This window comes from Boleophthalmus pectinirostris, unplaced genomic scaffold, assembly GCF_026225935.1.
Source record: "Boleophthalmus pectinirostris isolate CB_2022bp ecotype Guang Dong unplaced genomic scaffold, ASM2622593v1 HiC_scaffold_8, whole genome shotgun sequence".
In the NCBI taxonomy this organism is placed as follows: Eukaryota; Metazoa; Chordata; class Actinopteri; order Gobiiformes; family Gobiidae; genus Boleophthalmus; species Boleophthalmus pectinirostris.
In genome coordinates this window covers 31,819,946-31,833,021 of record NW_026571515.1, presented here as the reverse complement: position 1 = coordinate 31,833,021, position 13,076 = coordinate 31,819,946, and the positions used below count along the sequence as shown (strand labels likewise).

The following is a 13,076-nucleotide window of genomic DNA, read 5'->3' as shown; positions in this document are numbered from 1 at the left end:
GAACACTCAGAGTAAGAATGAAGAATGTACGTTTTTCAATGTAACTGATGTATTTTTCTTATTGCTATAAATAACTTATAATGTGATTGTAATAACATGTTTGACGGTAGAATATTTCAGGGAATGCAATCTTCATAGAAACAATCATGAAGAGTCCCCCGAACCAGAAAAGTTATACAGTCCAATTTAATCTATTGAGACATTGCACTGTGAGGAATTGGTTCATGACTATTTTACTTGATTACTTTTTTAATATCATTTGCCAGTCATGTCTAATTTTAACTCATTAACATCTACTCCACAGCTTTTTAAGGTCCATCCAACCACCACAAGTCGTACGTTTAGTGTCTTGCCCAAGGGAATATTGATAGTATACACTGGTCAGATCTGAGTTTGAACCGAAACCTTCGAGAAAGACACTTCACCCATCTTGCTTGTATAAATCTGAAAGTGTGATAGTTGGTGGTCAAAAGAGCCAAGCGTGACTGAGGAGTGGATGAATAATTTATCAAATGGAATTGCCCTATACGTAAAATGCATTATTATAAAACTATAAAATAAAAGAATAACACTGAGCTACAGATTATAATTCAGATGCATTTCGTGCTATGACCTTTGATCCCAGTGACAGAAAGTTCTTGAATGCATTGTAAGTGGGTGGATTCAGAACCACCTCCTCCTTCACCCTCTGGACACTCAAAGCAATGCAGCATAACAAATACTCCACAACATATTGAATTTCATACTAGACAAGCATTATTTTTCAAGGATTTTCATCTAAAAATTAAATTGCTACACTGTCTAAGATTCATTTTCATCTGTTGGCAGAAAGAGACAGAACTTGCTTAAAACCATAAGCACCTTCAGAATGTTAATGTAAAAAGTTTTATACAAGCCTCTGAACTATCGTTTAATTTTTAATACAGCTTTATAATCTTAGCTGTAAAGTTAGGGTTGTAAAATTGTGCTTAGACCATTTTCAGTACTTAATAAGAACAATCCATAAACGACCATTGTCAACCGGGATTTGCACTATTACCCTTTTGTTGTATAAGGTAGCATTGTGGAATTAATGTTTAAACTTAGAAGAAAGCTTGCAGATTGTCTCAAATACGAAGTAAACCAAGAATATATAGAGACTAATAATAATTTTAAATGCAAGCACGTACTGAACAAAATGCAATGCTATACGAGTAGCTCTGTTTTCATTTAAAAACTCTGAATTGGTTAATCTGATCTAAGCCATATTTAGGAAAGTTGGACATATTTTTATCCTTTTTCATTTTTTTTTAAATTTTCCTTTTTTTCACCCTGTCTACTAAAAGTGCTCTGCAAACGACAGAAAAATGTCAAAACTGAAAAGATTGTGTTCAGTGATCATATTTAAATCATTAGCCATTGTTGAAATATTTTATGAAGGAGATAAAACAAACTATTGCATTAAACATACAGATTTAACGTTACTGATTTAAAAGCAGTCACTTTGGTCTCTGTGACTGCAGTGACGAGGCTTTTTGCATTTTCAACGCAATTTCCAGTGCCACAAAATGGGGAAAATGAAAATTGATTTTCTTCTTAACAAATCGGCTTGGGGATTATTAGTAACTGAGAGGTATACAGCCAATCTACAGGTCAAGATATGGATAAATATATTTGATTTGTGTCTGCTACTCAATAAATTAATACTGAAAGCCATTTTTATTTGTAATGAAAAATAAATAATTGAAAATCATAATGGCTCAATGTGAGATTTTGTTTATTAAAAATACATGTGTTATTAGGGTTGATATTAGACTCCAGCCCCTGTTGGGTCTCTGGACTGACTCTTTTCGTAACATCTACCATAGATCTACATTTCCATTGGCAAGGACACAACAGATCCCACGCCCCTGTAATCTCGATTTCCTGTGGTAATACCAGTCACCGTGAACCTATGGCATTTCACTGCCTTTAATGATTGGCCCAGTGGTCTGCAGCCAACGGCCTTGTGCCACCAATTCATGACCCGTCAACCCCAATCCTCCCACCAATCCAACAGCACACAGCACGCAGCACAGAACAAATGTCTCTGCGTCTGAATCAATCCAGACAGGCTGCCCATCCTGCTCTCATAAACTGGCATCTCATTTATCCGAGCCTGAGAAGCAGCCCTAGACTATGGTAAATGGGACAGGGCCTTTTCCCTTTCAACAGTATACCTCCCTGAAGACTTTGAGTTGTGCTCTCTCCGTAGCTTGTGTTCACATGATGTCATAACAGGATGTTTGGTTAAAGATGGCATCACCGTATACCGAGAATATGGGGCTGTTAAGTGATGATGTCATTACTTTGGCTACTTCAGGGTCCAATATAAGTCTAGCCTCATTCACAATAATGGTGTTTTTAATCTGCTCCAGGGCTTTATACAGTGCTATTTCAGAGTTTAAAATGGCATAAGTGGTCTGGAAAAAAAAGGATACATTTTATTGGAAAAATAGGCACTCTGTTTCTTACAGTATTGGCATGAAGCATTTGTTAGTCTTAATCAGGAGGTTCAGACCGCTGTTTGTGTCCAGAGGTGGCGCTACCATTAGGCAAAAGTAGGTGGCTGCTTAGGGCCCCCAAACCTGGAGGGGCCCCCAACCAATTGCCCTCAGTGCCACTAATGTCTGAGGCCTCAGAGCAATTTGATTTTGTCTCAATATGACATTAAATAAGAGTAGTTTACTTTTAAACAGTAATCACGAGAAAAATAATAATAATCATATGTAATTGTAATTGTAAACAAAAATGTAATTCTACTATCAGAAAAACAAAACTACTTTCAGCTCTTGTTATCTAGTAGGCGACTAATAAAACAAGTTTCCAATCCAGCATAAGTCAAATAAATAGAGGTGTGCATGTCTCAAGAACGATGGGAAAAAACAGACAATAAAAAATAAATAAATAAAAAGGTGCATTATAGTGAGGGCCCCAAACTCAAGTTCGCCTAGGGCCCCCGAAATTGCTAACTCCGCCACTGTTTGTGTCTATGGAACTCAGAATTTTTTAACTAATATTTATCCACAACAATAATAATCCAATAATCTATGAAAAAAATAATGATGGGAGCAATTTTTAAATATAGAATGCAATGTATACATTTTTGCAATGTATACACATTTATACACACATACACTTACACATACATGCGGTTGTAATATGGCAAAACTTGTGGATTTTCCTTGTGATTACTTCTTGTCAAATCATAGTTTCTATCGACCCAACTTTGAGTATAACATCATCACAAACAAAAACAAAAATGCAGTGTGTCCTTGCTAAGGATTAGAATTACTAGAATGAATGCAGATGTTTTGATTTGGTTTATAATTAATACAGTTGCAATTACAGGACCTATTCACGTGAAAAAAGCTGGCACAAAGTTCAATGTCTTCTGTCAATGCAAATTAACTTCACTGAAATTATTTTTCCATTGAAGCGTTAAAAAGTGGCGGTAATATTCAATTATATAGATGCGATTGTTGGCAGGTATAAAGCACATAGGGTAAGGTGGGAGCAAATTAAAGGGGTACCGATTATAAGATTAATTTAGGTTAAGTTTGTGGAGCCAATCTAAAACAATGATTATGTGTGGATATTGTGTTTAGTGATTTTAAAAGTTGGATCTCTCCCTAACGTGATACTGGCCCATGATTTTTTTATTTTTTTTTTTACATTCTTTGGGGGCAAAAGTAGGTGATGGGATGACCTTGATCTTGTAAGCAGAAGGTTGGTAGTTCATACCTAGCTTTGACCTGTGCTTTTTTGGGCAAGACACCTCATCTTTCCAGCCTACGTGGAGGTGGTAGGCAGTAGTTGGAAAAGCACTAGTCAGAATTGGACAGCTCCAGGTCAGCTGTGTCTAAATAGTCGTCACAGCGTGTCGGAAGCAAATGTACGATGTAATATAAGAGTGGGTGGAGTGCCAAAAAGTGTATATCATGATTTTCTAGAGCCATTATGATTTAATAGTAATAATAAAACTAACAAACAAGCTTTATACTGTCTTTAAGAGGCCACTACAACTATCTGCTTGCCTTGAGAGCTCACACTTCCCTGTGGTTGGTTAAATCTGGCTGTCACTCACTCAGAACATGACTAAAACTGACCAATAAGGGGATTGGGTGGGACAAAACAGAGAAACATTGAATCAAAATATAATATAAAGTAAAACTAAAACAGCAGATTATCACAGGAATGAGAATACAACTTCATTTGTATTGCAATGTCATGTATCTTTGAGTGCCAAAAATGTGAATAAAATGAATGCATTACTATCAGATTTTAGTATACATACAAACCTGACACGTACAGTTTCTCTTATGAAGCCACTTTCTGTAACTCTGCTTTTTAAAAGGGACTGTCTTTATGCATTAATACTTGAAGAGAGGTGATTTAATAAATAAAGTTGTTGGAATAGGAAGTTTTGCCGCACACTGCTTTCACATGATTCAAAAAGACCCCTCGCTGATATGCTTGAGGTGTGCCATCCAACTTGTCCCTCTTTGAAGTCTTCTCTTCTTCCCTCTCTTCCCAAAAGCTCTGTCGCAATTGCAATTATTTACCATAACCATACCTTACACCTGCCAGAGGAAAACAAACGTGGGACGTTTTCAGTCATTTTCTATTCAACTCAATTTCACAGGGAAACACAATCACACAGATCAAATACAGAGAGATGCGCTGTAGCATGAATATCAACTGTAATAGCTTTGGGGATGGAAGTGCAAAACCAGCACATAGTGTGATCTCCACTAGTGAACGCTCAGGGTATTAAGGTCCTAATGAAGAACTGCCTCTTTCTATCCTGTCTGCTAAAAGACTATTATTAATTAATGCAATAAATGACTTAATGCAATCCAAATGCAAGTATACCAGTTGTTCTCAGAGAGTAAGTGACAAGCTAATTAAACGGATGTAACAAAACAGAAAAGGCATACAACGGTGACCTTATAAAAAGTGCTATGTAAAACTTTCAAAATGCCTTGTTTATTAATGACATCTGAACTGCTGTACTAGCACTTTCTGCGTGGTGGGAGAGTATATAAATTATATGGGGTCTTTCAAGTACTGTTTGGTCTGGCCTATTTCCTCCAATTACTTTCTTTTACTTAGAAAAAGCCTCATTTGCATGCAGTTGAGTTGAATAAACAAAATGCTGTAAAGTAGCAAATAAATTGTTACAACTTTTAAATACGTCATTCAAATTTCTACTATACATTTCTGTCCATATACAATGGTACATGTTAGTCCCAACTAGGAATGGGAAGTTCATAATTCCTTTTATTAATCCAGTATGTGGTTGAAGAAGATACAATATGTAAAATTTACTTTTATTAGCAGTGTTCTACATTATTAACTAGCTCAGAGTTGTATTTTAAATAGATCTACTCATGCTAGAGTAACTCGGACTTGAGGCCTGTGACTGAATGAAGACTTCAGAAGCACTTTTAAATCTGAATTCTTTCTATTCTGACTGTAATGATTCACTATATGATCTTGTCAAGACATTTAAAGGGAAAAAGAAAACCCATTTCTGCAACCCTTACATACTCTATAAACTCATATATAAATATATTACGATTTTTTTAAAGAACAATTTATCTTAAAATTCATATAAATTGCAAAAATCTATGCTATATTTGGTTCTTTGGTTTAAAGACTTGAAATGACTTGAAACTCAAAGCAGATGACTTGGACTTGACTTGGACTTATGGGCCAGTGATTTGAGGCTTGACTTGGACTTTCCTGTATTTGACTTTGGACTTGACTTGAACTTGAGGTCAAAGACTTGAGACTTACTTGAGACTTGTAAAACAACAACTTGATCCCACCTCTACCTGTATTGTTGTGCATTCGGGGTTTGAGTGCTCAGAAAATGTCTGCTTTCACCTACCCCCTATCTTTGCCCACAGCTCTTTATTTACTTGTGTTTTTAAAAAAAATTAAACTGTGGATCATACTTACGTCAAAATTTTCTGCGAGCTATTTTCCAATAATGAAATGAAAATCAGCTTTTTGTTACGGTGCCACTATGAACAGGGTAAAATATTAAATAATTATCTAGTTATGTTTAAAATACCTGGGGAAAAAAAAACATGTCTTTTTTTTTTTCAAGTACATATTTTGACAGAAATGGGTCACATCATAACTGCCATAACATAAATGTCACAATTTAAATACTAGATTTTGTTGAATATTAATTTAAATTATGCGAAGGAGAAAGCGCCAAAAGAAGCCACTGATTACACAGAGTTTCCAAAAAAACAAGCATAGGCCCAAAACACTGGCATACGAAATTTTCAAGTACTCCCAATTATTAATACATATGGTTGATCCAGGAAGAACATCTGGCGTAGAAAACTTGTGCTTATCATTGTCTTATTTCGAGTGAGAGCATTTTGAAGAAGCAGCCTAAAGAAAGTAAAATAAAAATACAACAAAAACATCTCCACGGTGCGCCTATATTGTGCTCACTATGTATTTTAATGCATATAAAGTACATGCTGTCTTGCTATGACGTGGCTACAGGGAAATGTAATTGCATCAATTTTCTGAATGAGTGACTGGGACATAAAGGATTCGTGTGTTGTGAAATAAGACCAGTGCTTCTGTTTTGTGCTTAATGTGAAACCTTAGTCAGTGTGTGGGAGTCTATGGGCACACTGGATTTCCATTCAAAAAACAATACATTGATTTATTGATTCACTGGGCTTTTATGGTTCATGTCAGTGTGATTAATGATGAATAATAGCTGCGTTCTCACTTTTAAATACAGAATCAGAGGCACAACTAAACTGGGACTAGACTGGAACCAAACTGGGACTAAACCAGGACTAAACAAGAGGAGGAGTAAACCAGGACTCGACCAGGACTAAACTGGGACTAAAACAGCACTAAACTGGGACTTAACTGGGACTAAACTAGGATTTAGACCAGAACCAGGACTAAACCAGGACTGGAAGATGAGTAAACCAGAACCAGACCAGGCCTAAGCCAGAACTAAACCAGGAGTAAACCAGGACTAGACCAGTACTAAACTGGGACTAAACCAGGACTAGATCAGGGGTAAACCAGGACTGAAAGAGGATTAGACCAGGACTAAACCAAGACTAGTCAAGGACTAGACCAGGACTAAACCAAGACTAGTCAAGGACTAGACCAGGACTAAACCAAGACTAGTCAAGGACTAGACCAGGACTAAACGAGGACTAAGCCAGAACTAAGCCACTAGAAGAAGACCTACCTAGATCTACATCACAATTAAACTAGGGCCAAACCAGGACCAAATCAGAATAGCCTTATTCACCTACATAAGTGCCTATAATGAAACTTCTTTTGCACTTTATTTTATTATAGAAATGGGATTATTACATGTATTAAGATGATGAAGGAAAGTAAAAGTAATTACAGTGTACATAGAAAAGCATTACGCAGAATCAATGTCAAATGCATTCACAGCCATTAAAAGCTGTTATACATTATGTTACTTGTGGAGCTCCAAGTCTAGGTAACACATAATTTTCAAGATTTCTTTTTTGTATGAAGCCAACTATTTTAACAAACATCTGCAATCTAACAATGTAATTTTTTAAATATAGATTTTATATAGTGCTTTAAGGGGTTACATTTTCAACTAAAATGATCTGAATGCTACAATTATTTCTAGTGGTAGAATGTCTTCTGCAGAAAACAAAATAGTCTTTATGAGGACTTATTTAGCCTGCTAGTTGAGTCCACTACAAAAATATTCTGAAACACATGTGATTCTTGTGTTAGTTTAGAGGTTCAAATTTCGGTCTTCTCTCAAATGGCAGTGCCTCTGGGCATGTTCAAAAATGTGCACAGAAAACTTATCACTTATTTCAGAATTCCAAACATTTTAGATTATTCAACCCAATAGAAAACATCATCCAACACATAACAATATATTATGACTAAGAGCGAGTCACCTATCAGGTTCTATAACGCATGAGATTCAAAAAGCAGTTCATTCAGTGTTCTCTCTAAATGTACTTCAATAGTCTGTCTACATCTCCAATGGTCAAAATTCTCTGTTCCACCTTGTGATGTCATGAGGCAGCAGTTTTCAAGTTAACAGCAACATTTTACCTTTTGTTCTGTAGAGACAGGTAAGTCTAGGGCTGACATTATAAATTATTCTAATGAAGGTGTATATAGTTTAAAAACACAGTGGAGCACTTCCTTTATTATCACATGACATCACAATATGGAACAGAGTGTTTTCTGTTTGAGAGAAGAACTTCACCTAAATATACAGAATTTGTGTGCATATTTGTGTATGTGAGTGAATAAAAATAAAACACAACTCTTTTTTGGTTGTGTTTTGGTGAGGAAACAACATTACGGCAAAGATCAGAAAATAACATATATACAGACCCTTTAAAATATATGAACCACAAATCGAATCTCATAATAGTCAGAAGAATTGCAATAGCACACTTTCCTAAAATCATACTGCCTTAAAAAGATGTTATTTTTCCAATGGCTGCAGACAGAGCAGTGTATAATGTGAAGAGATTGCGACTCACCGATCATGTGGAGGGTGGTGCGTCCAGGCCTGGTCCCGGGATGCTGAGGGATGGTGTCATAGAAAGTGGCCTGACACAGTTGAATGGCAGTGACACTGAGCCAGAGGCACAGGAAGAGCAGCCACGACATGACAGAACACATCTGCTGGAGACCACATACACAGTCACACACTGCACCACATATATGCTTCAGACATCACTGTACAGGCCAGCAATACACTGTTTGAAAAAGGGCTACAGGGAGAAGACGTGATGTTGGTGGGGCTGTAGTTCTTTAGTCGATTAATTGATCCATGTTGCCTTATAGAGATAGACAGATATATCGGTTGGCTGGGCCAATATTTGCACTTTTTAGTGTATTGGTTATCGGTCTTAAAACACCAGTAGAGATCGATATTTTGTTTTGGCTGATTAGCTGCCTTCAAAATACACATAAAGATTTATTTTAACATGACCACACAGCTTTCTTACAGGTTTGTGGTAAAAACTTACATAATTTGGTGCATCATTTGGAGAAAAAATATCGGCAAGGGTAATTGGCCATCGATTTCTCTGTATTCTAAACTCTGTAATGTCTTAGTCGATTAATTATTTTATTTAGATTTTAAGAATTTACTGTATATGGGACAACAACAGCAATAGCAAAGAATGTAATAAGAGAGCTGAAGGTTTGGAAAAGAATCATGAGTTTCTTCACATAAATACACAGTTTCCCAGTACTATTCAGTATAGCTGATTTTGCATGGACTCCTGTGAAGTTGTTGTCTTGTGAGTGCAGTTTTGGACAGATACATGTTCAAATTATAGAGATATTTAATCAGTTGGAGAGATTTTGCCATGCCCCTATTTTAGTTAACTTATCTATTAGCACATCATCTCTTTATTCAATCAAGACTTTCTTTAGCATTCTCTCTAGGATTGTAATAGGCCTGGTGGAGTAATGGAGTGTTTTTTGTTCTATTTTCCCCTGGGTTCTTCCCCTTTGACTTTTACCTAAACCACACACTACCCTGTGATTGGCCAACTGCTGTGATGAACTGGTGGATTCAGGCTCAAGTGCAGCAGCTGGAGATATATGGGGCAAAGAGGGATTCTCGTGAGTTTTGGAAGTCACAAGTAACTCTATTATTAATCTTGTTGTGTAAGATAAAGATAATGAACCTTATACAGCACAATATAGAGCACAATGTATAGTTCCAAGAGAGATGCTGGCTGCGTCATGTGTGAAAGGAGTGCTATGGTCCAACATAACAATATTATCCAGTTTTTCTCAAACTGTCTCAGCTATTTCTAACAGTTTTTTCTCCTTTTGATAAAAATACATTCTTGAGCCTTGAAGTTGAGCCTTGATCTTGTCCTGTTAAGATCTTAATTCTGTCTTGATTTAGTCAGAGTCTAGAAGTGTTGTCATGATATGAAAATGTCAATACTAAGGAACTGACTCAATACTTGATATCAATTACAATAACTGTTAAGGAAAGCTAAAATTTGGTCCTGCTCATGTGAGTTTTTGCAGTAGTGATACTTAAAATGGATATCTAGTTTTGATATTAGTTTTAGTATTGATTAGTATCTGATTTTAGATGGTTTTGACAACCCAAGAATCGAATGCCCTGCATGATTACACCTTTTAGACTCGGCGATGGTTATTTTATGGTGGTACTTTAGATGCCAAATATTTTATGAGGTGATACATGAAGTGCAAATATGAGCCCTCTGATATGATCAATACCGGAATACTGGCTTGTGACCCCATGTAGAGGGACAGCATCACATTCTGACACTGAATACTGCCAATACCACACACTCAACTGCAGTCCTTATCCCTTTTACTGTTAGAGGTGGGTAAGAGATCGAATTATCAATAATACAATGAATGTTGTTTTGAAGATGACTGAAATTTGAATATGGGGTATACTGTTAATAGTATAAAAAAAAAATCTCATAATGCTGCACAAACAGCTACAAATAGAGATATTATGTTAACTTTAACTGGTATGAATCATATTTCTGTGGGCCATTTCTTAGTCCTGTTAAAGAAATGATCCTGTTTAGCTCATTTTTGCTGGATTGGATTGTCAAACTATTTTGTAATTAATATCTGGATACTCAAAAATATATATTGAGACAGGCTGAACAATTTTGGTAAAAAATGTCATTGTGAAAGTGATCACATTTATGAGTTTAAAAATGGGATTCTATTCAGCACTTTGTAAACAACTTCAGGAGAACTGACATTTAAGAGAAGACGCTACATATTTGTAGAGTTCTAAACTACAGGTACAATTATTATTTATCTATAAAAGCACAACATATTTTGATCTCCGCAGAAGACATTCTTGTCTAAATAATTTGTTAATTAATTATTACGGGGGTGCTGGATTAACTTTTAAAAGATCTCTTCTAATTGTATGTATAATGATTGTGCTGGTGTGTAATATTTGCCTTTGTGTGATTGTTGCTGCTCATTCCCTGTCCTGTACACTGTTTGGCATCAGGCTCTGGAGGGAGTGAAGATAAAAATGATCTATGTTTCTTATAATCTTTACATATTTGGATGTAAATGTTCATTAGTATGTGCTGTCCATTTACAAATTAAATAAGAACTGCACCCTTTGTGATTTGATCATTGCAGCAACTCAAACTGCAATTTCAGTTCAATTATAGCTATTAGAGCAGCCTTAATATTTTCCTTTTTGCCAATAACGCCCAGTAGCTCATCCTTGACAAATGCATTTCCCGAACAGTAAATAATTTTGGTTTGCTCTATAAAGGTCCCGTTCGTGGGGGGTTTTTAGTCATCACGGTTCATCATTAGCTGCATTATATAAGCATGACTTCTTGTGTCTTCCTCTTCCACTTGGCCCTGTCTTGTCCCTGAGCCTCACCACAGTAAATGTAGAGTGATCCCCCGGGAGCGCTCTCTTCCATGCTGCACATATTTCCCATGACAGCCTCCTCAGATGTGCTTACCCCTCCTCTCCATTCCCCTTCCAGCCCCCCCTCACAAGAAAAACTCCCAAAAACTTAAAGAAAGATAAGATTTCACAAGTAAGGAAGGCAGCTGCTGATGCTTTTCTGTAGCTGTCAGAATAATGTGACAGTGACACAGCAGTAATAGGAATCAAAAACCCTGTAATGTTTTGCCGTGCTGTTTAGAGAGGCGAGAAAGGGAAAATAGAACATAGTTTGCTTCTGGTCATGGCGGAAAGTTGACTGAAAGAAAGAGTTCGAAAATGAAAAGAAAATGCTGTGATGCAGTAAAAGTGTCGTGACATAAGTCAGATGACAATGGAAAACAGAAAATTGAGTGTGTTATGGACTGAAAATGATATAACAATAATTTATATATAAGCCTAAACACTGCATTTTTAGCGTATACAATTATATATAGACATTGCAGTAAAATTTGGGGATTTATTATCTATTTAAAACTTGAAGCAGCATTTTTTTCTACATTGTTCAGTATAATGTAATGTTTTTTCACTTTCTCTTCAACCACATGGGGTCACTGGTTTTTTTGTACTGGCCCCAAGCCCAGATAAATGATGAATGATGTAGCCAATGTGTTAAGCCTTTAGACTTCCACACAATTAACACAATAAAAACATTTACTGGCAACATTAATGCAAAATAAAATGAATTTCTTTCACTGACAATACTTTCTTGACATTTAAATCAGTTGTAATGTCATGATAGAGTGAGATTTTAGTGAAGCTTTGCAGGTAAAACGAGATAACTAGGAGGATTTTAAGAATTTAGGATTTAATAAACAAATAAACCAAATAAAAAAATAGTTCTACAATTCCACAATGACATGCAAAAAGATAGACTAGACAAAATGTGTTGCGTGGTACAGTATGCAATTTCAGTTCTTACCTGAACAACCCAGAGAAGAGTGTTTTCTTGTCTCAAACCTGTGCCATAAATCCATGCATAACGTGACTCGTGCCGATCCGAACCGACAACTAAATTTCCTCTCAACTCCCAGAAGCCAGCACTCTCTCCTCACTTTGATAGCAACAGTCCAGTGAATAAGAAATGACCGGGAGATTTGCAGTTCTTGCTCTTTCCCTCTCTCTCTCTCTCTCTCTCTTTCTCTCTTTATCAAACACAAATAAATACCTCCGCCGTTTGCGCTCTTCAAAGACTCGACTCCGCAGAAACCGAAATCATTTGCCCCGTTTGCATTTGTGGCCACGTGCGGAGTAGTGCGCTTTAATTAACTGTAGTGGGGTCGCTTCTCTCCGCGTCTGCATCCTTCTAGCGTGCGGCAGCGTCTGAGCAGCGAGTCTAACTGATACCCCCCTCCTTCACACCGTCTCCTCTCCTCCCTCCTCTTCTCTCTCCTCTTCTTTCACCGCGCGCAAAGAAACAAATGCTCCGAACACGCGCCAGGCTCAGTCGAAAAACTGTATCGCGTGTCTTCAAGTCTCCAGCCTGCGGATTGATCTCATACAGCTGATACATGCAAATCAGGGACGCAGGCGGCGATCACACAGACTC

General features: G+C 36.8%; 1 protein-coding gene across 1 annotated transcript in view; it reads right to left on the bottom strand.

Annotated features, from left to right (window-relative positions):
- LOC110164849 (chemokine-like protein TAFA-1) overlaps positions 1 to 12,488 on the bottom strand; it is a 59,264-nt gene extending 46,776 nt beyond the window's left edge. The window contains exons 1-2 of the mRNA XM_020929982.2: positions 12,450 to 12,488; positions 8,571 to 8,712 (exon numbers count right to left, since the gene is read on the bottom strand). Of these exons, the coding sequence (XP_020785641.1) occupies positions 8,571 to 8,712 (142 nt within the window). The 5' untranslated portion in view covers positions 12,450 to 12,488. The remainder of the gene's footprint in view (positions 1 to 8,570; positions 8,713 to 12,449) is intronic.
- Positions 12,489 to 13,076: the final 588 nt, after the last annotated feature.